Source organism: Cadophora gregata, assembly GCF_030347475.1.
Source record: "Cadophora gregata isolate MNR1 chromosome Unknown scaffold_1, whole genome shotgun sequence".
In the NCBI taxonomy this organism is placed as follows: domain Eukaryota; kingdom Fungi; phylum Ascomycota; class Leotiomycetes; order Helotiales; family Ploettnerulaceae; genus Cadophora; species Cadophora gregata.
Window position 1 is genome coordinate 1,987,934 of NW_026695924.1, and position 27,993 is coordinate 2,015,926.

Here is a 27,993-nt window from a genome sequence, read left to right on the forward strand (position 1 = left end):
CCACGCAGGCTTCTATAAGGTTCCGGGAAGAACAAGGGATGGGATAATACGATACGTGCTCGTACTTGAATAAAACGTTGAGTTTGAGAAAAATGCTTCGTCACCTCCCTGATTTGTGTTGTGATCCTCGTAAATCTATCTACCAGTGCTCGCTACCATGCTTCACCGGCGAAAGGACTCCTCTGTGGACACTCCGTCGTGTTTCACATATCCACCTGTCCCTTTATTTTGTACAATAGGTACTGGGATTAAGATAATTTACTAGTCCTATCATGATGCTCGAGACAGACCCATCTACCGCGACACGCTCGTCATAAAAGAACCACCAAGCCTCACACTGCTCGTCTCCGGCTCTGTAACCCAATTCCACTTCTCAGCCGTAAAGAGGCCTCTCGGCGTCTTCTCTACAGCAGTATTCGCATTACTGGACCACGTCATCTTTGGCATTACTTGTCCAAAATCAAATTGCTTCAGCTTGCCGGCCGCAATATTGACATCATCCCCTCCATTCCCGACCCAGACTGCCTTCTTCGTGTTCGAACGGTTAGTGGATTCCGCAGGCATCCAGGACTCAAAGACTGGTCCACCGGTTTTGGAACGTGATAATCGAATTCCCAGACCGGTGTCAATACACGTACGGATGAAGTCCAGCGCCGGTAGCAGCTTCGTCCGGAGCCCGCAATGGCCATGATTACTGTCGATCTGGTATGTTGGACATTGTCGGAGGATACCAATTAGAAGTTCAATATCGCCCTGGTAGGCTTCCGGCCAAGTGTAGTCCGGGTCGTAGGGTGATGCAGCTTGGAAAGATACCAGTGACAATAGGCCTTTCTTCGTCAAGAATTTTATCATCTCTCCTAGCCTGCACATGAGAGTTAGTCAATATCCGAGCAGATTTAATATGAATTGAAACAAGAGATGTTGATTGCAGCCACAAGGCATATATCTTCCTTGATCACTCACTGGAAAGAATCACAGCTCGAGCTTGTGTCGTATCCCAGCTTGCATTGTCTGTCTTTGGATGAGTAGATTTGCAGAAACTGATCCTGGATGGAAGCAATTGTTCGGAGTACACAAGCACGGCGAAATGCCAGCTCGGCTATAATATGTCAACATGATTTCCCGAAAGTTTGTAAGAGATGCCTACCTTCAAGTCCATATGGCAAATCCCACCAGATGGTTTGATACTCAGCTCCATTTTCGGCTGTATCGCTCCAGCGAAGAGAGCCACGAATGATCAAGTCTTTTGTAGCATTGGTGAACCTCATGCCCTGATCGGTATGGAACTGAATGAGAATCTTCTGCCTCAAAGCTTCTTCGCCACTTCTGTCAAGTGTCACTGGGTATTTGTGTACGTTCAAAGTCTTCTGCATATGGCGGGAAACTGGGCTCATGAAACCGTATCGGTCTGCCAGCACGATGAGCGTAGTGATGCATTGGGTATTGAATGGGGACGTCACAGGATCCTGGGAGTAAAGTCAGGGGAACTTCTCAGACATCTTGTAGGCAGAGTACTTACACTGCCATGTACAATATTGAGCATATCTTTGAAGATCGACTCCCGCCCAAACGTTTTTGTAGCACCATCCTCGTCGACAATCTTCACCCGTGGCAACTTGTCCGCTTCGATTTTGGTTGCGTCTTGGTTCGAAGCCTGGAGTGCTGCGAGAGCCTTTGTAACCTCTATGCCCTCTGCGAATTGCGGCTTGAGCAAGATTTGGAAATGTTTTAATCTAGCTATGTGTATACATCTTGAGGTCAGATCTCCAGATCTCCTGATTGTGGCTAAGGTGCAGTTCCATCAATAAAATAGCTAAGTCCATAGCAAAATGCTCCAGCAAACCGCCAATAAGATATTCCTCCAGTTATACCTTCATCCCAAATTTTCAGACTTCCTCCATATACTTTGCAAGTTCTACCATCATCATAAACATCTTTGTAGCATCAACCTCCGCCCTGTGCGCATTGCGTCCCAATTCCACTTCATCTGGAAACAGAGTCGGAAAAGCAAGATCCAGTGCCCAAGTAAACATTCCTGGTACAAGCGCCTTCCAGAGAGGTAGAACTTCCAGCCATTGTGACTTTTGAGGTAGTATAGTCGAACCTGGCATATTCTTCGTTAGGACATGGAACTCTGTCATAGCTGTAGACCAGCCAAGTATGATAGAATTTTCGGTTATTCCTATCAGCGTCATCTGCTCCTCAACCTCGGCTAACGTCATGCCCGCAAATTTTTCGGGTAGATCTTGGAAGCTTCTCGCCTTTGTCCACTTCTTCAACATGGCATGTCTACGCCCGGGGTTTTTACCTGTACGGTCGACATTTTCCCAGGCTTCCTTTGGAGATATTCCAGGGTCGACAAGCGTGCTGAAGACTGCCTCGCCGTTATACCTCAGGATGGAAATCTCAAACAAGACGGGAGGGAGACCCGCAAGGTTGTAAAATTCCGTATCCACATACCAAACATCGTGATGTACATCGTCGTGTTTGATAGAGTCGAGTACCTTATTCCAGTGGACGTTTGGCACCGTCTTCTTCGATCCTTTTTCCACAAGACGGTTAAGAAAGTCCTTGAGTTCGGATGGTGTGTTTATCGCGCTCTTCTGGTTGTTATACCGAATGAGGTTCTTTTCCTTTTTTTTGTTTGCCTGGGATTGAGCATCGCCTGCTAATCTTACTCCTGCTTCGTGGTCAGTTATACCACACTACGGAGAATGTCTCAAATACATACTCATATGTGCGTCGCATAGTGAGGATAAATCAGCCGCGAATTCTCTGCAAGCTCTAGTGTTGCTGCACAGGAGCCGCCCATCCTTATACCGCTCCCGAGCCTCCCAGTCGCGAATCTGATCCTTCAAGGTATTACATTGATCGCACCACCCAGTCCAGTTGCCTTTGCGTTACTCTATGAACGCATAGTTGCTTATTCCAAGCTCGACCTTTTCCTGACATTTGACATATCCATGTGTCCATTCAATTCCAGGGCAGGGTCCAGTTGGTGGTAGTCGTGTATTCGGATCCTTGAGCACAGCCTTATTCCGAAGCAAGACGGACTTGTACTTCTGGCCTTTGAACGAGAAATGTCGGCAACCTCCTTCTGCATCTTCATCTTCGCTTCCATCGCGGCTATCAGTATCCTCTGACTCCTGGTAGTCATCGCTCTCGAGATCATCTTGAAAGTTTCCTGCTCCATCATCATCCAAAGCCTCGGTAGAAGCCTGCTCAGGCCCGTCTGTCTGGACGCGCCTTTTGCGGTAGAAGTATGGCTGTTCCGCTGGAATATCGAAGTCTGGCTGTTGTCAGTATAACTCAATATTGGAATGATTGTACGTACACTCGGCGCCCAGCGTTTGTACTCTCCAATTTTGATAAGATATGCCCAGTGTGAGGGGACTTTTCATTTCTCCAAGGAAAGGATATGCCAGTTCTGACGCGTCACGCCCGTCCTGTAAGAGCTTCTTGAAGCTCTTTCGTTTCTCAGGCTTGCCACATCTCCGTTCATGCTTGACTGTCTGGAAACTCCTCTTGAATGAGACTCCGCAGCCCAGTCTGCAGATATACCTGCCGTTCAAATCCCTCTTGTGTTGTCCTTTAATCGGCATATTGTCAGCCTCAACCTCTTTCTTCCTCTCCAGAAACGTGGCAGTCTTCGCTGGTCGTGGTTTTCCAGTCACAATGGAGCATGTCTTCGTTTCATGACGGTAAATGACCTTCACTTCGTTCGACGCGTAGCCACACCCCCTTCGGCATAACAGTTCTCCTCGCGCATCGAGAGTATATGGGCCCCATTGTGGCTGTGGTGTATCTTTCATGTCGCACTTGGCTTCATGGTCGGTCAGATAATTCTTAGCTACCTTGCCCGCAACGATCATCTTTCCACAACCGTGAGCGCATTCGTAATGATTGTTCGCATCATACATTCGATTCGGAATCGGCGTGACTGTAGGGGTTTTCTTGAGGGTATAAGGAGCCTTTGGTTTCCGGTGGCGTTGTGGGTCCCCCATGGTATAATCAGACAGAAAGGAAACCTCCGGCGGACTCTGGTGCTGTTGTGCCGTGGTATAATCAGACAGAAAGGAAATCTTTGGGCGGACTTAGGTGCTGTTATTCCTCATCTGATGATACTTTGCCGTTCAGTGATCTTGAAATGAAGGTAGAGGACTGAGATGTTAATGGTTGAAGGTTGATGGTCGGAGAATGAAGGTAAGAATGAAAGTGACGGAGTGGAGAAGAGGGTGGTTGAATACATGAGCAGAAATGGAAGTCACCACTCCTGCTCGGGGGTGGGTAGCTAGGTAAGTGAGTAAATACACGAGCAGAAAGGGAAGTCACGACTCCTGCTCGGAGGGTGGTGGCTAAGCGAGATATTCTTCTATACAAATATACCACCTTCTACCCCAAACTCTTCTTCCAACAACAACATCAACAATTGAAGCTCACAGGTAAGCACAACGCTTTTCACTCAGACTGATTACAAGCTGATTGCGAAAAGCTTTCCATCAAATCCATCATCTCCCCAAAAAGCATAACCATCCATCACTCCAATCATCAAAGGTGAGCTCTCCTACTTATTCCATTCATCTTGATAGGCGTCGGGGACTTGCTAATAGATATTCCCAGTCTCAATATGGGTGTCATCAAAGGCCTTACAGACTACCGCAACGAAACGCGCTATCGCGCTATCCAAGTGTCCGATGCTCGTCGATCCGAACTGCTCAAGGAGTTGAAGAAGTCTGTCTACAAGGGCTTCGCAAAGTATGTTGGCGAGATGGCGTTGTACCATGAGGCCCCTAAAACATATACCAACCGTTGTTTCGCCGCTGGTGAGCCCCAGCTTCCAGCTGGTGCAGGTGGTCGGCCAAAGATGAAGGTTGGGGCTGAGACGGAGAACGTCCTTGATGATGATGGGTATATCGTTGATCAAGAGGAGGTTGCCAATCCTGATGAGGTACTTCAACATTGTCAATTACAGTGAACTCATAACTGATATACCAGCAGGCTCGAAAAGTTGCGAAAAACATCCAAACCAAGTACCGCAAGTACGCCGAGAACGCATTCAGATATGCCAGCGCCCAACTGGAGCTCAACAAGGTCGCTCTCAAGCACACTGATATTCGACGAGTCAATACCTATATTGTGAAGGCTATGAGAGATGCGCAGGAGTCGGAGCATGGAGAGACTTGGGGTTTGGATGACATTCCTTTCCAAAAGTTCCACGCCAGACAATAAGTCGATGAGATATGCCATGTAGGCGGTTTGGGGGTGGGGGATTAGGTGATTTTTTTTTTACAGTCATTAATGAAGGAGTTTCTGGGTTTTTACATTATCGCTGCATATCATTGAGGGAAATCTGGAAGGCATGGCATACTATGAAATTTGAGCAGAGCGGTGCTCCTGTTCCTCGCTGGCTGTCCTTCTTCGTCTTTCTGGTCCAAAACTCTGCTTGAAGGAGAATAGCAAAGACACGAGATAATATGTCCATGAACATGAATTGACTTGGACAACATTATGGATAGGCGACAATTTCAACAGTGAAGTCCTGGTGAGAGTTTTAGTATCGATGAATTCACAAAAGGTGTTGTGACCTAGCAGTCTGTTCCCTTCCTGTTGGCGCTTTCGCTTACAAGTGCCCGGAGACTTACAGAGTACGGAATCGACTATTACACTACAACACAAATATTCTTGTGTAACAGTGCCAAGTTCCAGCTAATCCGCCCATGCGTACCTTACTTGTTGGGGCCGAGAATCCACAGTTACTGAGTTGATAAAATTTGAAAATAATTCCAGTTACGTACAGTGCTTGGTGTACTTGACAAAAGGGCTTAAGCGCTTCAGAATACGAGCTGGTTGGGGATGGTGCAGAAGACAAGGAAGTGGATGACCCTTGTCTTTGTTGCAAAGTAAGATCGAGTCACAGACTTCAACGCTTCAAGATTTTGAGAATGTAATGGGGAAGTGTTAAGACACTAAAGTGATCAAACATATTTTCACATTGGCATATCGAAGTCCCCACCCATAAAACGCCATAATGCATGCCCTTTGAATACAAGTTGGGGATCGGGTGTCCCGTTCTGAATGCTGCGTAGCCGTGCAACCAAAACCGTCTAGCACATTCGCCGAACTGGGTGCTGGCCGGCAAGGCAAGCCAGGACGCTCTTTCCACTCTCACCGTCTATGTTCTTCCATTCGCAATATAATCAAGGACTGGCCCATCCGCCGGCGACGTCCACCCACTCGGCTAAGCAGGAGCCTTGCTTGCCCTCAACATCCACAATATCCGTGTCGCATCTGCATCTGCATCCAACGCCGTTCTCCTTGACGGCGTCCCAGGAGTCCCAGTACTCGTCTTCCTCCCTTCTCTTCTTCTCATCTGTGGTAGTGGTTTCCAGGAACGGAATACGAGGCAACTGGCGTGCAGGAGCATTTGCAGGACAATGCTGGATGGTAGTATGTCTGTAGCCAAAGTCTCTGAAGTAATGAATATCACGAGTTGCAAGCAGTGCTCCAGCAGCAAGTGAATGAATTGGAGCATCTCCCCACTGTGCAGTCATTAGCACGATAATGTCCTACTGTTATCAATTCGGACTTACCCGTTCCATCCAGAATCCTCCACTGCGGTCCATCATTTGGAAGAAGTCCTCATATTCTTTACTCCTGAACCAACTGAGTTTCGCAATCTCAAAATTCGACCAGAAATGACACATGTTGTATTTTTCTCCCTCCATGGTTTCCGGGTCAATATCTGGCAGCGAGGCACGGGATGGGTCACCACGGAGAATTTCCTCTGGGAGAGCATGCTTGGGATCTTCAGGTTCCTTCTTCTCTTCAGGTTGCGGCTCGACGAACATCTCCCACAGACCTTGTGAGGTCAGGTTATTGATTCGCTTGTATGCAGATGCGTATCGGAAGATATTTGGCACGGTCTCCTTCAATTCCTTCACCGCAATAGTAAATCCATAGGTCTTGTTCGTTTCGATCATCTTCAAGAACGGATCACTATGTCCTGTCAGAGAAGTTGGAGAATTATGCAGCGCGGGAGTGACCTACTAGGTAATGTCGCAGAAATACTTGATCTCTGGCTCAAGACGCCAGTACCACTCGTACTTTTGTAAAAGCTCATGCTTATAGAAAAATCTGCCCCGTTTGTCAGCACGTACTCCGCCCAACTTGACCAGCGGTACCTACCCAGAATAGAATCTGCACATGGCGTGGTAACTCTCCATTCCACCATACATGATAGCGGCGTCTCCCTGCTTGGCAATACCCTCCTTTGCAACCTTAGGGTCGATCCAGTCTGGGAATCCCCACATCTTGGGGTCGATGGATCCAAATTCCACGGTGCCACTTGTGTAGTTCTGAATCGTTTCCTTGAATGTTGAGTTGAACTCCGCATCGTTAAGAAAGACGTATGGATAATGATACCATCGGTTGAAATGTCGCTCGATAGACTTAACAGACTGTATGACACCATCCAGCTCCTTATTTCTTGCCAACACTACGAACGCCGCATTCGCTCTCGGTTTCGAGGTGTCCGGCTCTAAGCATCCTGTCACAAAGACCTTATCGTGCTCTTCGCTAATTTTTCTACGAGAAGCAATATTGTTAGTCTCTCAAGGCCGCAAGTGGAAGCATGTTCGCATACCTGATAGCTGGTGGTGCTCCAGCGGGCATTAAGATCCCAACTCCAGATTTGGGATGTCGTACAAAAAGAACCAATATCAATACTACAACAATGCATGGGAACAGCAGAACAACGCCCAGCGGTATCGAAATGCTCGAGTTGCCCTTCAATCGCAACGGCCGACGGAAGAATGCCAGTCTAGAGCTGGTCTTTGGCCTCGTCTTAACCTCGTCAAGAGGACCAGGCTGCGAAGTAGTTGGAATTCTCTTCAGAACCCTCTGTACGAAATCCATTGGTGCGGATGTGTTCGCGAATCGTTGAGGGAAATGTTCCTTATAGGGGGTGCTTGCCCCAGATCGTCAATGGACTCCGCAGAGAGCCGTTGTATTAAACTAAGTACTGGAAAGCGCAAGACTGAATCGAAGGAGGTACAGAGGGCGTTGAATGGCCCTATCGGTTGGTTTCTGACCAAGCTTGTAACGAGTGGATGGAGGAGAAGCCCTCGAGAAAGTAGTACTTTTATCTGCGATGACGCGTCGGGTCGTGGAGCCCGCCTTCAGCGCACAGCTGGAGGAGACAGAGGAGAATAATAGGGCATTCGATGGGGAGATGGCACGGTCTGGTCGTTGGGCGATGCCTGGGCAGCGAGGTCTGGTGGTAGTTTGGGACAGGTCGTTTCTGCTTCCTCTGCGATAGGAGTTGTTCTCGCTCCCCTACAAAATCGGCTAAATGTGCTTGGCAGCGCCGCCCCTGGAGCAAAATAGAATGAGTCTTGGACGCGGATACAGCACAAATTGCTTGATAGCGGCTTGTTATGTGAGTGCCAAACAAAACCAAAGGTTGACAAAACGCTAGTCAAGTAACTGTTTATTATAGGAATATAGATCTAGAAAAGATGTTCTCAAGCACCGAACATTCAATTGTTCTGATGGTTAAATCGTAATCCTGATGCTAATTTTGTACCGCTAAGCTGGAATTGGACAAGATTGGAAATTGCCCGTAGCTTCTTGATATCAGACGAGGCTGAATTTTGCTTCTTCAAATCTTCAAGGCTCATATCTTGGGCTTCGTATCCCAAGATAGAATTGGCCACCGCCGCTCACTCACGCTGTAGCATTGCTCGCCTTCTCCATGATTTAACATCCTCGATCCCACGTCGCCATTTTCATCATCCAGCTAGCAGCTGCCACAGACCAATTAAGCTAGAATAGCGCTGGCCTTGAGTTCCTGGAGCAAGGATGCCATAACAGAAGTATCGCTCATAAGAGAATCCCAGCCAACTACAGTCAAGAAGAAGCCATCCCAAAGGACCTCGAGCCGAATCATTACTCTCCACATCATGTCCAAAATAACGTCCAAGAATCTGCATTACGATGACAGTCTACCGCCTTTCCTCGCACGTCTGAGAGCAAACAATAATGCCGGTGATGGCAGGCACGAGTACAGTGTTGCGAGACCCAAGAAAGCGCGGACTGCCGAGGACGAAGCGGAGGATGAGCCGGTTTACTTTGATGAAGTCAGTGGAGAGACATTAAGCAAAAGCGAATGGGAGGAAAGAGAGGCTGGGCTAGAGAAGGACGAGGAGGCCAAAGACGGCGAAAGGGCTGAAGGTGCGGAAGAGAGTGCGGCGAAGGGAGATGCTGGAAAGGAGAGCAAGGAGAAAGTCGCTGCTATCGGTGCAAGCAAGAAAAGAAAGGCAGGCAAAGTTGTGGGCGGAGAGGACGAAGATGAAATACCGATTACCAAAACACTGGCAGACAAGAAAGCACCAAGCCAACCGGAGAAGAAAGTAGAGAAGGGCAAGTCTGCGAAAAAAGGAAAGAAGATCAAGCTGAGCTTCGGAGATGACGAATGACAATCCTCTGTTTTCAGGCGTTTGGAAGGTATCACAATGGATCGGATGTCAAGGCGCAAAGGAGTAGCACAGGCACAGTTGGTAGAATTTTGCTTTTAGATACCCCCTTCCGAAATATGACACGAGCTACGGCATGTTCGCTGTCAATACCTAAATGCCAGTGCTATTTGGTGTGCCCATGCTCCCAACCAGATCCTTTACTCATGTGTTATGAAGTTTGTCGAATCCTCGCCACCATAGATACAGTCCATGATTGTTGCGCACCGCCTTTGTACGCCAGCCAGAAAGCTTGTGAATGATTAGAAGATTGTAGTAATCATGCCAGGCCCAACCCATATCGCAAAGAACGCCATTTCCTAACCTAAAGAAAGCAGAGGAAAGCCCCATGAACCCTGCCTGCTATGCATGCGAACTCAAATGAGAATTGCCATGTAGAAGATCCGACGAAACTCGATTGACGATACTGTTGTGCTCTAGGTTCGACCTGCTGCAGACACGAAGTCCCAAAGCATCTTGACCAAAGTCTCTGGTAACGTGTAGAGATCTACGTGAAACTCCCCCTCTGTATGTATGTCAGTTTCCATCCCCAAAACAGGGCAGGTAGACCTACGCTCAATATCATTCTTTGTGTATGTATCGTCCGACTTGTTGTCATGGATCATTTGGACTACATTAAGTAGATCATCCTCATTCAGCTTCACAAGAGCCTCGGCCAACTTCTCCATATCGACAGCACCGGACTTCTTCGACGATGGCTTCTTCTCCTTCTTACGCCCATTCTCATCTCCAGGGACAGGACCGGTCTCCTTTAAGGCATTGACCAAGGTCGTGTTTGGGTTCTTGAAGACGATGGTATGCTTGGCCTCATAACGGGGTTTGGCGAAGTTCAGGTCGTGTGCGACAGTGTTCTTCCCGCCCTTCTCGGTGGTGTAGAGGTCAATGGTCATATCAAACTCTCCCCATCCCTCGTTTTCGCATCGGAATGGAGCTTCGTGGAAGGCTGCCAACGCAGGTAATTAGCATATGCAGACCGGCAGTAGGATATGGGCTTACTTTGGACTGGGTTTGCGAAAGAAGGGTGGAGGTTGTAAACCACTTTGGTGAAGCAGTTTGCAGGCTTCTCATTTCCAGCTTCGTCAAGAAGGTAGACTTCAATGTTCCAGCTCTTCATTGGGAAACCTTCCACATCAGAAGGCTTGTCACTGAATCCGGCAATTAGCAATAGATCTTTCTGCCAACCCGCGGCGGTGGGTAGACTCCACATACATGTTGCGCTGCTCCGTGATGAGCTTCACGGTCCGCTTGATCTGTGAACAGTTAGCTAATATTCTCATGATTGCCTCGGATTCGGGGGAGCTTTCAAGAGCCATTGGAAGAGAATACTGACATCTGCGACCATCTTGAGAACAATTTTGGGGTTCGCGAGAGTGAGGTTGTGGAAAGATAGAAAGGATGTGGTCGAGAAGAAGCGGGTGGAGTTGCGACGCGCCTGGTACGTCTTTGCGCGGAGTTAGTGGGGTCCAGAGTGGAAGTAGCTGGTAGGTAGTTCAGATCGGATTGCAAGTGGTGGTGGACCGGAGAGCTTTATTAAATGCAAACAGCAACGCTAGTGACGTTTGAGCTGTTGCAAGACAGTGCAAGTAGAGAATAGAGTTAATTACTGAATTTACGGTGAATCGAAAGATAATAATCTCTCACAAGCTGCATCGTTTCTTTGCTGCTGCATTAGACGATTCTCAATCGTTCACGATCAAATAGCCAAGAACTTTTGTATGTCTTGAGCCTGGGAATTGTCCAGTAAAGCAACAGTAGGCAAAAGGAAAGTAATCACGACCTAACCCATTATGAAACATTCTCGGTTGAGGATACTTAGAATCGGGGGGACAAAGAGGGAATGCTATTTAGTCTAACTACAATATCATGCCGCAGCCTTTGACATGAGGCTGAAGGCAATTCTCCGAATTTCAGTTCCTCCACCATCCTCAATCCTTGAACCATGCTGCCCGGATGTGACCAAGACCGCCATAAATGTGCAGATCGACCCTCGGTGATACCAAAGATTGCTCGAAAAAGCGTCGCGCCTATGGAAGTCTCGATCGCGGGAAATGAAGCTGTAAAGGGGGTGTTCTCGTAACTGTCGTGAATTTTGGGGGGTCTATGCTGTGCTGTGCTGTGCTGTGCTGTGTTTTTTGTGCAATCAAATCCAGAGGTGCTCAGATGTTCCAATGACACGGACAACGATTAAGATGCCTTGTTAAACAGAGCCTCGTTCTCCTGTTGAGCCTTGATGAATGCTTCCTTGAAAAGATTGGCGTCTGCACGATACGTTAGAAATAAGCTAGAAACGGGAGTGCAGAGTCCTTACTCTCAGAATTGGCGAATCGAATAGCAAGTGTTTGCGCCTCTGGCTCACCCTCACTGACATCAGCAGCAGCGTTCCACACCCAACTGCGATCACTTCCAACGTTGGGAGAGAGCTTCATCTCCGGGACGACTATTTTATACCGTCAGCACACATCAACCAAGCCCCATCAGAGTCCATAACATACCGTAGTGGTTGGCGCAGACCTTCAAAGTCTTGTCTCTTCGCATAACCAATCTTGTCTTGCCGTTCTCCTTGTGCTTCAACAATCTAACATCCCCAGTTCCACGCTCCTTCCACTCATTGGAATCACGGACAAACTTGAACAGCTTGGCGCGCATCTTGAAGGTCTGCTCCTCAAGCTCCTCGTTGGTCTTGACGTCGACTTTCTCGGTGAGACGAATAACGGGTTCGAAGTGAACGTCCTCAGACTCCGGGGCTTCCTCCTACGCGCCAGATATTAGCCCTTGTGTTTATTTATTTGTTTACCATTTCGATTCGGAATCCAAATACCTCTGGGTTCTCCTCAGCAGCGGCAGCCTTCTGCGCCTTTGCAGAACCAGAGTTATCTCCACGGTCCTCGTCCTCAACCTTCTCCTTCTTCGCTCCTCCTCCGAACATAGAGAAGACATTATCAGTGACATTTGAGGCAGCGGTCGTGGCGGTGGTGGCAGCAGCAGAAACCGCGCTGGTGGCCTGCTCCGTCAAGGTCTATCATAGTCAGCTCGAAGCTCTATCAGAAGCGAAGATGCATTCAAGAAAAGATGGCGCATACAGGTGGAGTCTCCTTGGGAGCCTCATCCTTTGCCTCAACTTGGAGGGGCTTCTCAGTCTCCGCTGGAGCAACCTTGGGTTCAGTGGTGGCGTCGGCCATGTTGATTATGGTAGTAGCGAAATGGAATATGTGCTGTTTTGTAGGTTTGGAAGGAGTGCGAACTTGACGGAAGGATGTTGTAGTTGTATGGTGAGATGGTGTTCAAGAATATGAGTTGTCGAGAGCCCCTCCATGCTCGTGTGGATGTTGCTCCTAACCGAATTTTCTTAGCGCTTTTCTGGAGCTTATCGGCATCTGCAGAGGGGTGCGCACCCCTGAATCTCAAGTCAATATTGACAAATCTTACAAAAGGATATCTGACAATATGAGGCTGCTTCACTCGTGCCTCAGCAAGCTCCCGATATTTTTCTATTTTCTGTCCGCATTCTCATGCAAAGCTAGAGGGGAAGTCACATTCAGAGCCTGAAGACTAGCCTACTAGAGTCCCAAATTGGTCGGCGATTCCCCTAAGACTTCGGCGCGGTCCGCTGAATTTAGCGATGTTTTCCCTGCGCTGTCAACAAAGGTAAATAACATGAAGACAATAATTCACAGACTGATAAATGTGTCGAAGTTTCTATTTACCCTCTACTCTATTTACCCTCTACTCTGATCACTCTAACCGTTAATATCCGACATAAAGTCCACTCTAGACCTCGATGCTTTTAGTTAGGCAGCGCGACAATTCTTACGCTACCTAATGACAAGGAGATTCGTCTCGTGAGATATCTCCGACGAATCGGACAGGTCGTAGAACAATCTGGAATGCCAAAACCTTGACATAGAGATTGACCTTCAGTCTCGTCACTCGGCAAGGAGTGGCTACCCCTCCGATAAAGTTTACAAGCCGTAAGCGAACAATAACAACTGCCTGTTCAGTATTGACACCAGCACTCTACTCGCAGATAATAAACATATAGCATGAAGTTCATTGACGCGAGCTTACAGCTTATAATAAGCTAAATACACTTCTAGGATAGAGACCTCTCCTTCTCCAAGCCGTCTGTCCAACAATACATAGATCCAATATCTCACAACTTCCTCCGCCAAGCATAACTTCTTCTTGAGCCACCAGTTAGCACACAGCCTTTTCATACTCAACGCTGGCAAAGATAAAAGGACCAAGGCCCTTCAAATCATTTGTTGACAGCGCAACAGAAACATAATACTGCAACAGCAATCAGTAAGTACCTTCCATGGAACAGCTGCAAAAGAGAAATGGAACTCAGAACTCACGTCATAATCTCCCTTCCCACTCAGACTACCCACACTGACCGTACCAGCCCAGTCCAACCCACCATCATCATTAGACGTAACAAATCTTTCAACCAATTTCTCATATCCCACCGTGGCTGTCTCCAAGTATGTCGCACTATCTAAATAACCCATCCGGATCCCCTTAAAAATAGCATAGATGAACATTGCACTGCCACTACTCTCGATATAATTCTTCTCGCGATTTGGCCACCCCATAACCAACCACCACATCTTGGAGTCGACGTCAACAGTTTTCTTGATAGCGGCAACGTTCTCCTCGAGAATGGCCTTCAGGGTTACAAAGCCCGGATGCGATGCTGGGAGGTAGTCGAGAACGTCAACAATGGCCATGACATACCAGCCTAAAGCTCTGTTCCAAACTTCTGGACTGGCACCTGTGGCTTTGTCGGCCCATACTGCGGTGCGGCTAGAGTCGTAGCCGTGTTTCAAAAGACCTGTTTGGTTAGGATTAGAATTGACGCAGTTCGTGTGCGAGAGAGTAAACTGTTTGACGATATCATCAAAGGCTGTGATGTTATCTGGCGCGTAGTATGCGGTATGATGAGTGTAGAATGGAGACACCATGTACAGCCCATCCAGCCACATCTGATTAGGGTATGTAGAGCGATGCCAGAAGCCACCTTCTGGGTTGCGAGGGTTGGTTTGGAGCTGGCTTCTCAGGAGATCGGCAGCACCTTTGAACCTTTTTTCTCCAGTCTCTTTGTGCCTTTCTCTGTAAGTGGTGTCTCCATTTTGTAGATGTAGAGTAGACTCACAAGAAAATCAGACTCTCTCCAATCCTGACATCATCCAGAGTGTAGTATTTCAAATCGTAATCGTTCAGACCGCCTTCCTCAGTAACAACATGATTGGCTCCAGTCTTGATATGATCAAGGTACTTCGCCTGACCAGTGCTATTGTAGAGGAGTTCCAAGGCTCTCCATCCAACCCCATGTTCATAGTTGACATATGGTGCACCATTTCTCAACCCCGAAGCATAGTTTCTCAACAGAATGGTATCCGCTCCTTGAACAGATAGTCTTGGAGTTGAACAAAGTTCTGCAGCACTGACGGTAGCTGCCAGGCCGAGAGTAAATGTGAATCGCTTCATAATGTGTCAAGTCGGACTTACGACAGCAAAGAAGCCAATAGCGCTGCAGAACAAAAAAACTACAGTTCAAAATATGTTGCGAAGAAGAAGAAGAACTCACAAAACCCGGAAAAGCGACGGATAACACCACCTTATACAGAGCCCACAACTTCTTGTGCTACCTGCCCAGGACCGGAAAAACCACACTGCAGCAATGTGTTTACATCTCTCTGGACCATCTTGGCGAGTCCCCACGCCAGCCTGGAGCCGGTCTCGGATACATGGTTCGAATGAGGAAAATGTAGAAATCTCATGCTCACCATGGGCATTACGATTGTTCGGACGAAGCTGATTACGGATAGACCATCTCTTCCTCGCAATTATGTTGGTGGGTTTCGAAATTTCCGTTTACGCTTGGCAGTGTTGGGGCACCTGCTTGATTCCAACAAGTGCCGGTGATCATCCGTTAGCTTAGGGCTCCATAACTGTTCATGTGTATGTGGGTAGCACCAATATGTACAGCTTGTACAGGGGTCATTTTATTGCTACAATGTGAGATAGAAGGACTTGTGCAGCCCATGACGTTGTTTGACCCTGACTGGAGCAGCCGAAATACATCTCGTGAGTAAGTGCATCGTGTAAGCTCTCACACTAAGGTGAACTTTTTTCCCCCAGACACTTGGCCAGGGTCAAAAGACGTGATTAGATTACATGGCGCAGTGAGAGTGAATACGTTGATGTTGTAAATAGTAACAAGGTAGGCTGGGATTTACACATAGGGTCTGCCCCCGATCTTGGGTGTTCTTCCTCGCCGCAATCCAGTGGTCCAGTATGTCGTTCGGCAATCTTCAATGTATATAGAAAGGTCCAAGGCTGTTTGGAAAGATTTTCCCACTTTGCATCACCAGCTACTTACAAGATCAAGTTCAGAAATTGATATTTTCATTTACATGCATATGGTGTTTCTAAAGCCACCACAGCGCTGGAAACGCAACCATGTGAAGCCCATCGGTAGTCTTCCCATTAGCTCATACCTCAAGTACGTCTATTTAGAATGGTAAAGTTGAATGGATATCTGGATTTCGTTCAAGGAAATAGACATTTGTTGACAAAAAAGAAAGAAAGTTCGAGTAACCGAACCGATACGAATGCGAAGAGACCGATGACAAAGCCGACGCGACCGGTTTTCTCCTTGTAAATCAGGAGGTATTTTCCAATATACGTATTATCCAGGGGCTTCAAGATCATTCAATACGTCATCACATCCTCTTAACAATATGATCTTCCCCAGATAGGGATCAATATTGACATGGCTTACTGAGCTCAGTAAAGCCCAGAAACATTTTCTTAGCGAGATCGCAGCCGTATCAATGAGCGGCTACTTGTGCTACTTGTATCTAATTTTATTTGAATTTTATAGTTTTTCATCGTACATTGCCTTTGATAACTTCATTCCATAGCTCTCCAAATTTGTTTCCCCCTCACCCCATCTAAACACCCTCCCCACGTCCCTCAAATTCCAACCCAGGCCAAAGCCTCCAAGCCTTTTTATACCACCTCACAACTTCCATCCCATCTACACCCGCATCTTCTAATCCCTCCGCAACAGCCAATGCTTTCCTACCCATCTTCTCTCTATCCTCACCCCATCCCTTTCTCACACACCACTCCTCAAAGCTTTCTACTCCCGAGCCGTTCGTGGGTGATAGGAAGGAAGAGAGCGGGATGGGATCGACGCGGTCGAACATGATGTCGGTGCGAAGGAGGTACTTCACTGGCTGGGAGGAATGAGGATAGCCTGAAGGCCACATGAGGACCTCTCCATCATGCCAAATATCGTCACGGAAAAGGACGGCTGTGCCAAGAGTGGGTTTGACTTGTGCTACTACCTCTTTGTTGCTCGAGAAGAAGCGAGTTGCGCCGCCACAGCCGTCAGCGACAGTGTTTAGGTACACGTTTATTGTGTAGAATGCTTGCGAGTTGATCGAGGCGAGTCGGCGACCGTCTGTATGTGGAGAGAATTTGCCACCTGCATGATAAATCTTTAGCCAATTTCTATCTTTCCCGGGAAGAAAACGTGACTTGAAGCTGAATTAATATGGGAATAGTATGTGAAATGAGTGGATATGGAGTCAGGATTATGAGATATAAATGCTACCTATTCCATATCTCGCGAGTCTCCAATGCTCATTAAGTCCCGAGACCTTCCAGACATCACGGTCTTTATCTTCAACATTTCCTTCAATGCCCTCAACATTACTCCTTTTTCGTCCCTTATCTTCAATCCTTCTCTTTTCTTCTTCCTCAGAAGCCAAGAAGAAAGGTTGTATCCTCCTCCAGACCCTCTTGGCAAGCTCCTCATCTTGGAAAACCTGTCTATCTCTGATTGTCTCGGGGGTAACGTTTGCAGGAATAAGATTGGTGTGCGATTTAATAATGTCTTTACATTCTTTTGCTGAAAGGAGATTCTGAAGGATGTATATCGCCCGTGGTCCTCGTCCTGCTTCAACGGGCAAAGGTACGCTTGAGAGTGAGACAGCGCTGGGCGAGGATAGCTCGTCGGACGGCGACATTTTAATTTCTCTGTTCTCTTTCAAAGCTTTCCGCGGCCAAGAGTATGCAGTGATTATCTAGTATTGAAGAACTTCCAGTGACTCAATATTTTGGCTTGAATGTAAATGTGCCAGGGCAGGATTCTGGTGAAGGTTGCTCTTTTAAGGTACTGAGAAAACGCAAAAGACAATGGTAGGAAGGGGGAGGTAGCATATATACTCCCTATGCGCTCAGGATGGAATGACGATCTGAGTAAGTGGATATTAAGGTAGTCGTCCTGGGATGTTTTGATGTACTCATTAGCCGATTGGCTGAGCGCCAGAGGCTCGGGCTCCCTGCTTGCCTAATTCCTTCGGCCTGACTCACTACCACATTGCTATCGTGCGACTAAAGCACAGCGAAGGACTTTCCGGACGAGATATTAAGGAGAGGAGAGGAGAGGAAAAGCCACAGTGATAAACAGACGTCGGAAATTTGTTTAGAAAATACGAAGTGCAAAAGTGAGAAGAAAAGGTGGCGTAGTCCAGAACAATTAGCCGGATCTTAGGTAAGCATGACCATGGACTCCTGAATGAAGCTCCATTTTCCTATGGAATATCAAAAGAGCCACTAGTTGGATTTCTTTAAAGATATAATAACATTTACCAGAATCTCATGTAGAAATGATCGAACTCTAATAGAATTAGAAGTGCCATTTTGTGCTTAATTCACTTTTCTAGGAAATGGACTTGTACTTTTCTGAAGGATCTCGCTTGCGTCAGCTACAGTAAATAAGCTGGGCTCCCAGCCGTCATTCTCCAAGTAGGACTTCTTTAATTATGAATTATCCCACAACCAAGGTAGAATCAGACCCCTAGCATCAGGTTACATACATTGCAACAAGATGAACTTCTGTTGTGTGTCCACTACATTTCAAGCTATTTAATACCAGAGCCAATGCCACCAATTCTGACATTGCAGCCCCAATTTGGTTATGGCCATCAAGGACAACATCTCCCAGATTTTATGATCAAAGACTCGCTAATCATCAGTCCCGGCGTCCAGGGGGATCCCAGACAACCAGGGAGAAGGAACAAATGCTGCCAAGTCTGAATATCCATACACGATACTCGACAGCTTGGAATTAAGATTACTACTATTCCACACTCTGCCCCTGTCGTCGATACTCAGACATGTGCTGAAAGTGTGTTCCGTTTAGAATCTACATGGTCGATCGAAAGGATGTTGGAGCTTTTATAATGACCTTTCGAACCTGGTGTGCTTCTGAAGGCGTCTAAGATCGCAAATATTATTCTATACACTCGTCCTTCTCGCTGCGGTTGATATAGAAAAAGAGGCACATTCGATTTCAGTTCATGAGCAAGATTTTTTTCATCGTTAGAGAGAGCTGGTATGGATTGTGTTCCCTTGGAAGAATATTATGGAAGAGAGAAGTTGCAGGAACGGGCAATATATAAACGCGCTAAAAATCGGATTGAAATACGGGATGTGCGTATGGAAGAGGTGGAGGAGAGAGCGAAAAAATGGCTACCAGCAAATGAAGGGGATCATGAAGCCCAACTAGCTGCGGAGAACCCCATGGATAATCTTTTGATGAGACGACGGCTAGAAACGCTGGCACGCTACTGGAAGACGAAGTCTGGTTCGTGAAGGTTGGTCAAGGCCGAGGCTCCTTGACTAAGACTTAATATCGTGGAACAGAAAGTTCCATTCTTTCAGGTTTGAGAGCCCAAAGTAAGACCTGGTAGAACCAGCACTACTGCATTTGTACATAGAGAACATTGGGTTCGCGTCTTCCAATGCATGCCATCCTTGCGCAGAAATTCTTTGACCAAACCTTGTCAAATTGGCTACAAATAGCGCGAGAAAATAATATTGCTTGATGGAGTATCAAACAAATCCGCTATCGCTTTCATGCTTCGAGTTCAAATCACTAATGAGCGGAAGCTTCTCTTCCAAAGTCTTGGTGCCTCTCATTCGCTAACGATGTAAACAACTGGTGCCGCAGAATTGAATCAATTCATGCTCGGTACAATAAGCAATGCTCCAAAGAAATCAAATAAAGGCTCGAAAATATGAAATATGAATGCGGTCTGGGGTGGTAGGACTTGAACCGAGCCTGGCAAGAAACGCCATGCCTCCCGCTGCAGAACTTTAGCACCTGCATCGTCCTAGAAATAGCCATATTCCACGCCCTGTCTTCCTATTGTATACCTCCTTAATAGGGAGCTTGTTTTGTTTGTTGTTTAGTCACTGTGACGAGCTAGTAAATGATGGGTACGCAATATGTCGTTTGGTTTTATGCAGAGCTTTTGTAATTTCGTTCCAGTATTTAGGCTTTCCACCGGGATGGAGGTTGAAGACACAGCGTTGCTTAGGATGTCGCTTGAGTGTCTTGATCCATGTTCACTATTGATCACGTACTAATCACATCTGACTGGCAATGTCATCTGTCCCAAGGGTATGTTGCAGTAAGTAAAGAAAACTATATAAGACCAGTACACTAGTGCGATCCATACTCATTGCCCTGGCTCAAATTTGGAAGCCAGGCCAAACTCGGAATGTGTATCAATTCCCGAGATTCCATACCCGTCCAATTCCCTCAAAGCCATGCGCTGGAGTTCTCCATATCCTTATCCCATACCTCGCTGAATCATGGCAACTCCTTCGTCAGAAATACGACATGCTCCCACCTTACCAGTCAAAAGAGGAAAGATGCTTGCCAATACGCCTCAAAAACCCGAAGACAAAAACTCAAATGCTCGTGACTCATGTGCGAGCCTTCTTCGCTGCTTTCCGAGCAGCCTTCTTAGCAGCTTTGTGTGCCATCCGGTCAGATTTTTTCTTCTCTCCAACGGCGGCCTTTTGAGCCTTTCGAGACTTCTCTGACCTGCCACGCGTCATCTCTGAAGCCCGTCGTTGATATTCTTGATATTCAGCGTCCTTGCCCTGGAGCTTCAACCACAGAAGCTTGGATTGGATCTGTGCCTTGATTAAGCCCTCGTCCAACGGCTCTCGGATGTTCTGAGCGGATCCGAACTTCTTGGACACCTTCTCTCTTATCCCACTAAGCTGGATGCCGACCTCCTTGGTCAAGATGGCTGCATGCTTAGCTGCTTCGAAGGACAATGTCTTTGCTATTTCAGTGAGACCCTCGCCGGCTGTGGCTGCTTGGTCCTTTGCGGCCTTTCTGGCTGCATCGAGTTGATGAACAGCTGAGTTGAATTGATGGAGAGTATCTTCAGCTATATGCTCGGCGGGTTCAAAAAGACGTGAGAATAACTGAGAATCAAGACTGGTATCTTGAGGCAAGAATGTCGAGAGCTTGCTCAAGAACGATTGCCAGGATGCCGTGGACCCAAAATCAACTTGGAAAGTCTCATTGACTCTCGGTTTCCTCGTAGTAATAATCGAGATGTTGAGCACGCCATAGGCATCCTTCTTTGGTAGAAGTAGTACAATACCTTCGTCAGAGCTGTAAGCTCTTTCCGTATCGACGGTGACATTGTTTCTTGTGATATTGACAGACATGGCTTCCTTAGCGAGCCAGCTGAGTTTGGTAGCTGAAGGGATACGGATCAAGATCTCTCTATCTCCCAGCAATTCGGCAGTGCAGACGTAAGACTTGTTGGTAGACTTCATAGAAGGAGCAGGTGTGGGAACTTTTCCAATATCCATCGAAGGCACCACGGCGAGGCTATTTGGTCCAGGTGCCAAGGCAATCGATTGTGTGACAGTGACAGTCTTGACCGATGTCTTGGCCGCCAGACTAGGTGCGACGAATGTAATGCTTGGTGGAGGGGAGGATGAAGTCATTGAGGCAGTAGGTGATATGGAAACAGCGGGGATGATCTTGCTGTTAATCGATATGGCTGGTGGTGAAGCAACTCGAGCGAAGCGATAGCTTGGAATTCCAGTGAGGACGGCGATGAAGACGCTCAAAATCAAGACCCCGACCGGCATGATCGCTCTCCATAATGCAGCTCCGTTTCGATTTCGGATGAAGTTAAAGCTGTCAGCAAGGCTGTAGGAAGTCTTCTCCACGTCTTGCGGGTTTGCGAGACTAGAATCTGCCTTCTTGATCACATTCTGAACAGTGGTGTTTTCAAGAGGCTCGTGAAGGCCAGTGAGATATGCAAGATTTCTGTTCATCTGGCGTGCGTCGATGTTCAAGAACGATGCCAAATCAATAGGGAGTCTCTGGTGGATGATATTGCCTCTGCCATTGGGATCTCTGGACTCGAGGCACATGTGGATAGAGTGCTGATCCAGTGACATGCATTGCCCTCGCTCGAATAGTTGCTTATGCGAGATGACGATCGAAGGGATAGCATGACGACTCATGAACTTTCTGGCAATGGTTCTTGTCCTGCGTGACTCAATATTATCTCCATCGGAGCAGTAAAAGATGGCTACATGTGGTAACTCCCAGTGAGGCTCGACAATGAAACCTTGTCCATCTGGGACGGAATGGTATGCAAAATTGTCATCAAGAGTCAGTTTGATCACGTCCGGCTTCTCTGGGACATCTTCGAACTTCAAGTTCTGGGCGAAAGTGCAGTCTTCGACCTTGATCTGATATCCAGAAGAGTGCATGAGCTCGATCTCGGGGGTTCGCTCGGAGCCAAACGCAGAGACCGGAACAACATTATAGAGCTGAGAGGTAGACTGACGAAGGCGTTGTGAGCGCTTCCCGCCTTCCACGGAAGCAGTGACAGAGCTAGCAATCTTATGAATGATATCTTGCTTGGCCGAGTGACTACCAACATATAAGATTCGAAGGGGATCTCGAGTCGAGAGACCTTGCTTGGTCATTGTTTGCCGGATGGTGACAACGACTCGTTTGGGCTGGTCTTGAAGCGACATGCCCTTAAGAGCATTTGCCGTCTGCTCCTCGCTGAGGTCTGTAACTGTGTGTTTGACCGAGACTGTCTCCGCACCGAGGCTATATGGTTCTTCAAACTCGATAGACTGGGTAAGAGGCTTGTCAAGATCGTCGAGCAGCATAGCAGAGCTGCGGCCTATTGTGGGAGTATTGAAGGCTTGTTCGACAGTGTGATCATGGCCTTGGAGAGCTGGGGTCGACGACGCGCCATGGTTGTCCTCATCTCCGCTCTCCTCTCCTTCAGTGTCTGCGAGACTCGCAACATCGTCTGGACGTCCATAGTCAGTTGAAGCGACTGACTCTGTGGCATTATCGTCACGGCTCTCTTCGTCAGTGTCGACGAACTCGTAGGCAGATTCACCGAGGATGCCTTCATCGGAAGGAATGTCACTGCGGGCGGACATGTTGGCTGTGGCTATGCGTTCAACCCAGTATGTAATTCTCTCGTCTGCAACTGGTGCAGGAAACCGCAACTGAGCTGAAGAAGATCCGGTCGGTGTAGGTAGTTCTTGAGAAGAGGTGAACTCGCTCTGAAAGGATGGCATGTCGTTAGCCTTGCCGGGTCATGTCATGCCTCGACGACGATGTGGTCGATGAGGCTGGTGAAGGCAGCGAAGACGAAGTGAAAGAAGACGATGAGGAAAGGAATGGGCCTACGTGGTTATGGTCACAATACTTCCTAGGTTGCCGATGGCGTGTGGAGTTGGTTCTGGTAAGGCAACTTAACAGGTAATTAGTGTACCAGGTCTTGCCTGAAGCGCTGGCTGCCTACTCGTCAAGAGAGTCAAGTCCGGGCGTCCTTGTTACAGGCGGGGATATCTTCAATCCGGCAGGCTTGACGTGACCCCACGAATATCTGGAGCTCGAACAGACAGAGGATGGCATAAACAAAGAACCAGAACTATTGTAGATGTGTTGTGCAAGAGGAGGTTCGGAAGTTAAGATCACGACGAGGGGCTGTTTCTTGATCCGATGAGGAATAGCGTCAGAGCTGGCGCCCGATAAGAGGATAAGAAGCAGCCCTGTTGCACGTACTCTTAGTGGGTCAGAGATGGATTCCATTCATTACCTTAAGATATCTATCTACCTATGAAGCTCCAAGTCAGATGAGATGTTTAGTACAGATAGTGAATCGGTAACGACGTGATACAATGATTAGGTATTGAACTGTTCGCACTGTTCGCTCTCGATATCAGAAGCAAGTCATTGTCTGAAAGCGTCGTTGGCTTTTACGGCTCCCGCTTCCCGTCATGTCTTGTAGATTGCAATCCCCGGCGCCCAGCCTTTTACCCCTCTAATCGATAAGAGAAAGACCCTGGTACAGATCCACCCCCAGATGCACTTCCTGTGAAAGCCGTGGATGAAAATGGGAACAAGTACATGCAAATAGACTGGGCGTAAACAGGATACTAGTATCTCGAATCGGTGAAAATACAAGGCGGAATGTTTCAAGCTCACTTTCGCTGTGCACGTAGCTCGAGAACACGACTTCACATCCTCGGTTTTACTAATCAGGCTTAGACATGAGCTGGAGAGACTTTTCGAGACGCGGAGTGCAACTCCACTACAAACGGTTCTGACTTCAGCGAATCCATTCTGCTATCCAAGGTATTCTACTGATCTATCATAATCATACAATCATTGCTGAATTCTCCTATTCCGCAACCCAAACAGCCGCCATTCCCATGCCGGTGCCGACACACATGCTCGTGACGCCAACCTTTTGGCCCGTCCTCCTCAACTCATAAAGTAGCGTACTGACCTGTCTGGCGCCAGTGCATCCAAGTGGATGTCCAAAGGCAATAGCTCCACCCTTCGGGTTGATCTTGTTCTCATCAATACCCAACTCGTTTGCGCACCAAACACATTGAGAAGCAAAAGCCTCGTTGATCTCGAAAATATCAACATCATCCTTGTTGATGCCAGTCTTCTCAAAGACCTTAGGAATAGCAGCCCATGGGCCGATACCCATTAGCAGAGGAGCAACACCAGCTACTGAAGCAGCGACGTATTTACCGATGATAGTCTGTCCAAGACGCTCAGCAGTGGAACGCTTCATGAGTAGGACAGCAGCAGCGCCATCAGAGATCTGACTGGCATTTCCGGCATGGATGGAGCCATCTTTAGCGAAAGCAGGCTTGATCTTGCCCAAGCTCTCGGCTGTGATACCAGGGCGAACACCATCGTCTTTAGCGACAGTGATCTCCTTGGTCTCGCCAGTCTTTGGATCTTCCCATTTGACTTTCAGAGGTGCAATTTCCTCGTCAAAGAGGCCAGCTTCTTGTGCCTTGAGAGCCTTCTGGTATGAGTTGGCAGCAAATGCATCTTGGACCTTCCGGCTCACGCCACGGTCCTTGGCCATCTGCTCGGAGAGGACACCCATAGGGACTTTACAGTTCGCAGATTCGGGGTGTGATTCGAGAAGTTCGGAGAATTCAGTAACGGCACCGGGCCTGCGAAGTGACTAGTTAGTGCGAGTAAGCATATGAATGCCTTGAGAAAAATACCCATATTGCAAGCTCATGCTCTCAACGCCAGCTCCAACGCCGACCTCAATCATGCCGGAGCTGATCGAATTCGCAATATCTACGCAAGCTTGTAGACCAGACGAGCACTGTCTGTTCAAACTCCTAACTGCAGCAGAGACTGGGAATCCCGCTGCTAGAGCAGCAGCTCTGAATTCCGTCGCACCACCACCTGGTGGCAGAACAGAGCCGACAGCGATATCTTCCACCAGCGCAGGGTCAATCTTCGAGCGCTCGATGAGAGATTTGAATGCGCCGACTAGCATATCTGCCGCAGCTGTGTCCTTGAAACCGCCCTTGCCGCCCTTGGTAAACGCTGTTCGGAGGCATGCTGTAACAACAATCTGGCAGCTTGTCAGTATTTGTTAGGCTTTCCAAAGTTCCCAAACTTACATCATCCGGGTTCTTTTGCAGAAGTTGGGCTCGACCTCCGTTTCCTCCACTAGGTGAGATCTTGCTTTGCGAGCCAGCAAGGTGGCCAGAGACCTGAGTAAGGCGTTGACTTGCTACGATTCATTGTCAGCCTCGCCTATGTCTGTCAATCTCTTCTCTGAAGCCGTTTACCTGCAGACATGGTGATTAATTTGTAGAAGCGAATATAGAGGTATGAGAGATGGTATCAAGAGTGATCTGGAAGGAAGAAAGAAGTTTGTGAGAAACAGAGGGAAGTCATGGCCGGTGAGTGGATTCTTCCCCAGCCCGTCTCGAAGCTGCCGAGGCATGATGACAAACGATTTGATTGGCTGAGCAACCTAGCTTGGAAACCCCATTGTCACATGGAAATCCACGGTCAACGATTCCGGGGAAGCTTGAAAAACAGTTGTCACGCGCGTGAAGAAATTCTAAGCAGAGCAGAGCAGGTGAGACGTGTAGGATTTGCATGTGTCAATAAGTACGGGATGCGAAAGTGACGATCAGAGGTTACCGCTTCACGAGACACGCTTGACCGCGAATGGCAGCTTCCTGATGAATTACTGCAGATGCGCATGTAGTGATTAACTTGAAAGGCTTCAAAAAGGGTATTGTACAATTAATCTAGAAACATTAACCTCTATCCTGATATACGCCTCCAAATCATTGACCGCATTAATTACCCCCGCTATTCTTCTTCTGTCGTGTTGTCCAAGACCCAACCTTTACTCATTTCCACAGCTTGTTCCCATTTCTTGAACATGGCATCACTTTTAGTCTTTTCCACCTTTGATGTGAAGATTGTTCTGTCCTCCTTATTAATCTCCTTCAGCTCGTCAAACTCTTGCCAGATATCCACTACATGGAAGTCAGCTCTAATCCTTCGGTAAATTGGTGGAGAATCCGGCGAGGGAAATAGTGGAGGATTTTTACTTACCAGCAAAGCCAGCTGCTATAGCAGCTCCAAGAGCGGTTGTCTCGCGCATAACCGGACGATCCACTGGTATGCCAATAATGTCTGCTTGCGTCTGCATGCAAAGATTTGAGTTTGACATTCCTCCATCAACTGCAAGCTTCTCAAGCTTGTGACCCGAGTCTTTCTCCATGGCATTCAGAATGGCTTTGGTCTGGTAGCAGGTCGCTTCTAAAGTTGCTCGGGCAATATGACCTCGTTGAGTGTGTGCAGTGATACCAACTAAGCGTTATTAGTAGTGCTCTACTGGAAGATCCCGATATGACTTACAAAGAGTTCCTTTTGCATCATCAATCCAGTAAGGCGCAAAGAGACCACTGAACGCGGTAACAAAAACAACCCCGCCATTGTCCTCCACGGTCTCCGCCAATTCGGTAATCTTATGTGAATGCTTGATGAATCCCAAGTTGTTCATCAAAAATTTGACACCGGATCCGGCAACTGCAATACTACCCTCGAGAGCGTATATTGGCTTTCGTCCACCACCGAAGTCATATGCAACCGTCGCCAGAAGACCATATTTTGAGATGACAGGTTTGTCGCCAACGTTGTAAAGAAGAAAGCAGCCGGTTCCATATGTATTTTTGGCTTCTCCTGGAGAAAATCCACATTGGCCAACTAATGCTGCCGACTGATCTCCGAGACATCCTGTAATCTTGATCCCCTTCAACGCAGTGGATGCTAAAGCACCAAATGCATCTTTGTCTGAAGATGGTACGATCTTCGGAAGCGTAATATTTTTCCGGTCGAGTTGGAAAAATTCCAGAAGCTTGTCATCGTATTCGAGTGTGTGCAGGTTCATGAACATTGTTCGGGAAGCATTGGTGGAATCTGTGACATGGATACCCCCCTCTTTGCCTCCATTGAGTTTGTAAATAAGCCAGGTGTCAACAGTACCAAAGGAAAGTCGTCCTTCCTCGTAGGCTTTTTTGACGGCCTCAACATTCCGGTATAGCCAAAGAAGCTTAACACTGGAAGGATATGTTGAGATGGGCAGTCCGCAGATTTCTTGAAGCTTGTCTGCGCCTTCTCGCTTCCTGAGCTCTCGCACAATTGAGGTCGTGCGAGTGTCGGGCCAAACGATGGCATTATAGAGTGGTTCCCCAGTATTTGTGTCCCAGCAGATAGTCGTTTCCCTCTGGTTCGTAATTCCAATAGCCTTGATCTGGCTCTTCTCATAACCTTCTTCCACAAACTTCTCGGTTGCCTTTTCTATACATTCTTCAACAGAGTCAACTAGCTCTTGTGGATCGTGTTCATGCCATCTGCAGGACATTAGCTTGCGAACAATTCTTAGGGCCACAAGTCCCTTACCCAGAATCCGGGTAAATGTTCTCAAATTCGATTTGGTGACTAGCGATTGGGTTTCCATCGCCATTGAAGATCAAAAACCTGGAACTTGTTGTCCCACAGTCTATACTTCCAATGAACCAATGTTTCTGCTTTTCCGCGGCCGTTTCTGAGACTCCCTTTGGAAGACGTGGCCTCGCAGCGTCCTTGGTCTCTGCCACATTCTCAACATGCTGAGCATCCGTGCTGGGCTCCACGACCTTCATATAGTCATGCTCGTGTACGGAAAGGGTTCGGATTGGCATGGAATCCATGATGGGCGTTTGTTGTTGCAGCAAGTTGGAAGGGGTCGAGGGT

General features: G+C 47.6%; 12 protein-coding genes across 13 annotated transcripts; 2 read left to right on the forward strand and 10 right to left on the reverse strand.

Annotated features, from left to right (window-relative positions):
- Nucleotides 1-294: 294 nt before the first annotated feature.
- Nucleotides 295-2,748, reverse strand: ONS95_000669 (uncharacterized protein; the record flags this gene model as incomplete). The annotated part of the gene is made up of 6 exons (XM_058493835.1): nt 295-862; nt 964-1,099; nt 1,148-1,466; nt 1,520-1,733; nt 1,906-2,673; nt 2,732-2,748. The coding sequence occupies 6 exons, from the start codon at nt 2,746-2,748 to the stop codon at nt 295-297; spliced, it is 2,022 nt and encodes a 673-aa protein (XP_058364037.1).
- A 152-nt stretch (nt 2,749-2,900) lies between these two features.
- ONS95_000670 (uncharacterized protein) lies at nt 2,901-4,004 on the reverse strand (the record flags this gene model as incomplete). The annotated part of the gene is made up of 2 exons (XM_058493836.1): nt 2,901-3,289; nt 3,335-4,004. 2 exons carry the CDS (start codon nt 4,002-4,004, stop codon nt 2,901-2,903), a joined length of 1,059 nt encoding a protein of 352 aa, XP_058364038.1.
- A 623-nt stretch (nt 4,005-4,627) lies between these two features.
- Nucleotides 4,628-5,229, forward strand: ONS95_000671 (uncharacterized protein; the record flags this gene model as incomplete). The annotated part of the gene is made up of 2 exons (XM_058493837.1): nt 4,628-4,948; nt 4,999-5,229. 2 exons carry the CDS (start codon nt 4,628-4,630, stop codon nt 5,227-5,229), a joined length of 552 nt encoding a protein of 183 aa, XP_058364039.1.
- A 968-nt stretch (nt 5,230-6,197) lies between these two features.
- On the reverse strand, nt 6,198-7,914 carry KTR5 (alpha-1,2-mannosyltransferase (Kre5); the record flags this gene model as incomplete). The annotated part of the gene is made up of 5 exons (XM_058493838.1): nt 6,198-6,539; nt 6,591-6,996; nt 7,048-7,134; nt 7,186-7,584; nt 7,643-7,914. 5 exons carry the CDS (start codon nt 7,912-7,914, stop codon nt 6,198-6,200), a joined length of 1,506 nt encoding a protein of 501 aa, XP_058364040.1.
- A 649-nt stretch (nt 7,915-8,563) lies between these two features.
- Nucleotides 8,564-9,554, forward strand: ONS95_000673 (uncharacterized protein). Its single transcript, XM_058493839.1, has one exon. The coding sequence runs from the start codon at nt 8,961-8,963 to the stop codon at nt 9,474-9,476; it is 516 nt and encodes a 171-aa protein (XP_058364041.1). The 5' UTR covers nt 8,564-8,960; the 3' UTR covers nt 9,477-9,554.
- A 395-nt stretch (nt 9,555-9,949) lies between these two features.
- Nucleotides 9,950-10,875, reverse strand: ONS95_000674 (uncharacterized protein; the record flags this gene model as incomplete). The annotated part of the gene is made up of 5 exons (XM_058493840.1): nt 9,950-10,038; nt 10,087-10,476; nt 10,530-10,678; nt 10,743-10,783; nt 10,864-10,875. The coding sequence occupies 5 exons, from the start codon at nt 10,873-10,875 to the stop codon at nt 9,950-9,952; spliced, it is 681 nt and encodes a 226-aa protein (XP_058364042.1).
- Nucleotides 10,876-11,352: 477 nt separating this feature from the next.
- Nucleotides 11,353-13,238, reverse strand: SBP1 (single stranded nucleic acid binding protein). Of its 2 annotated transcripts, XM_058493842.1 has the most exons (6): nt 12,926-13,238; nt 12,614-12,865; nt 12,352-12,549; nt 12,026-12,284; nt 11,842-11,970; nt 11,353-11,791 (listed from the first exon to the last, which is right to left on the reverse strand). In XM_058493842.1, exons 2-6 carry the CDS (start codon nt 12,710-12,712, stop codon nt 11,718-11,720), a joined length of 759 nt encoding a protein of 252 aa, XP_058364044.1. In that variant the 5' UTR covers nt 12,713-12,865; nt 12,926-13,238; the 3' UTR covers nt 11,353-11,717. The 2 variants fall into 2 exon arrangements, with proteins under 2 accessions (XP_058364044.1, XP_058364043.1); XM_058493841.1 differs by having other exon boundaries at nt 12,614-13,004.
- An 88-nt stretch (nt 13,239-13,326) lies between these two features.
- ONS95_000676 (uncharacterized protein) lies at nt 13,327-15,020 on the reverse strand (the record flags this gene model as incomplete). The annotated part of the gene is made up of 3 exons (XM_058493843.1): nt 13,327-13,820; nt 13,889-14,636; nt 14,686-15,020. The coding sequence occupies 3 exons, from the start codon at nt 15,018-15,020 to the stop codon at nt 13,728-13,730; spliced, it is 1,176 nt and encodes a 391-aa protein (XP_058364045.1). The 3' UTR covers nt 13,327-13,727.
- Nucleotides 15,021-16,425: 1,405 nt separating this feature from the next.
- ONS95_000677 (uncharacterized protein) lies at nt 16,426-18,047 on the reverse strand. Its single transcript, XM_058493844.1, has 2 exons — nt 17,158-18,047; nt 16,426-17,028 (listed from the first exon to the last, which is right to left on the reverse strand). Exons 1-2 carry the CDS (start codon nt 17,570-17,572, stop codon nt 16,490-16,492), a joined length of 954 nt encoding a protein of 317 aa, XP_058364046.1. The 5' UTR covers nt 17,573-18,047; the 3' UTR covers nt 16,426-16,489.
- A 2,274-nt stretch (nt 18,048-20,321) lies between these two features.
- Nucleotides 20,322-23,322, reverse strand: ONS95_000678 (uncharacterized protein; the record flags this gene model as incomplete). Its single annotated transcript, XM_058493845.1, has 3 exons — nt 20,322-22,967; nt 23,095-23,158; nt 23,210-23,322. The coding sequence occupies 3 exons, from the start codon at nt 23,320-23,322 to the stop codon at nt 20,322-20,324; spliced, it is 2,823 nt and encodes a 940-aa protein (XP_058364047.1).
- A 769-nt stretch (nt 23,323-24,091) lies between these two features.
- Nucleotides 24,092-25,536, reverse strand: POT1 (3-ketoacyl-CoA thiolase with broad chain length specificity; the record flags this gene model as incomplete). Its single annotated transcript, XM_058493846.1, has 4 exons — nt 24,092-24,890; nt 24,945-25,306; nt 25,356-25,468; nt 25,527-25,536. 4 exons carry the CDS (start codon nt 25,534-25,536, stop codon nt 24,092-24,094), a joined length of 1,284 nt encoding a protein of 427 aa, XP_058364048.1.
- A 525-nt stretch (nt 25,537-26,061) lies between these two features.
- GUT1_1 (Glycerol kinase) lies at nt 26,062-27,950 on the reverse strand (the record flags this gene model as incomplete). The annotated part of the gene is made up of 4 exons (XM_058493847.1): nt 26,062-26,231; nt 26,311-26,568; nt 26,617-27,611; nt 27,661-27,950. 4 exons carry the CDS (start codon nt 27,948-27,950, stop codon nt 26,062-26,064), a joined length of 1,713 nt encoding a protein of 570 aa, XP_058364049.1.
- Between the last annotated feature and the right edge of the window lie 43 nt (nt 27,951-27,993).

Excerpts from the sequence above, each read along its gene's own strand:
- ONS95_000677 (XM_058493844.1), bottom strand. The coding sequence starts at position 17,572 with ATGTCGCCGTCCGACGAGCTATCCTCGCCCAGCGCTGTCTCACTCTCA. Across the intron at positions 17,029-17,157 it reads ACTCGCGAGATATGGAATAG|GTGGCAAATTCTCTCCACAT; the intron begins GTAGCATTTATA and ends TTTATCATGCAG.
- SBP1 (XM_058493842.1), bottom strand. The coding sequence starts at position 12,712 with ATGGCCGACGCCACCACTGAACCCAAGGTTGCTCCAGCGGAGACTGAG. Across the intron at positions 12,550-12,613 it reads CTCCCAAGGAGACTCCACCT|ACCTTGACGGAGCAGGCCAC; the intron begins GTATGCGCCATC and ends TGACTATGATAG. Across the intron at positions 11,792-11,841 it reads TCGATTCGCCAATTCTGAGA|ACGCCAATCTTTTCAAGGAA; the intron begins GTAAGGACTCTG and ends CGTATCGTGCAG.
- ONS95_000673 (XM_058493839.1), top strand. The coding sequence starts at position 8,961 with ATGTCCAAAATAACGTCCAAGAATCTGCATTACGATGACAGTCTACCG.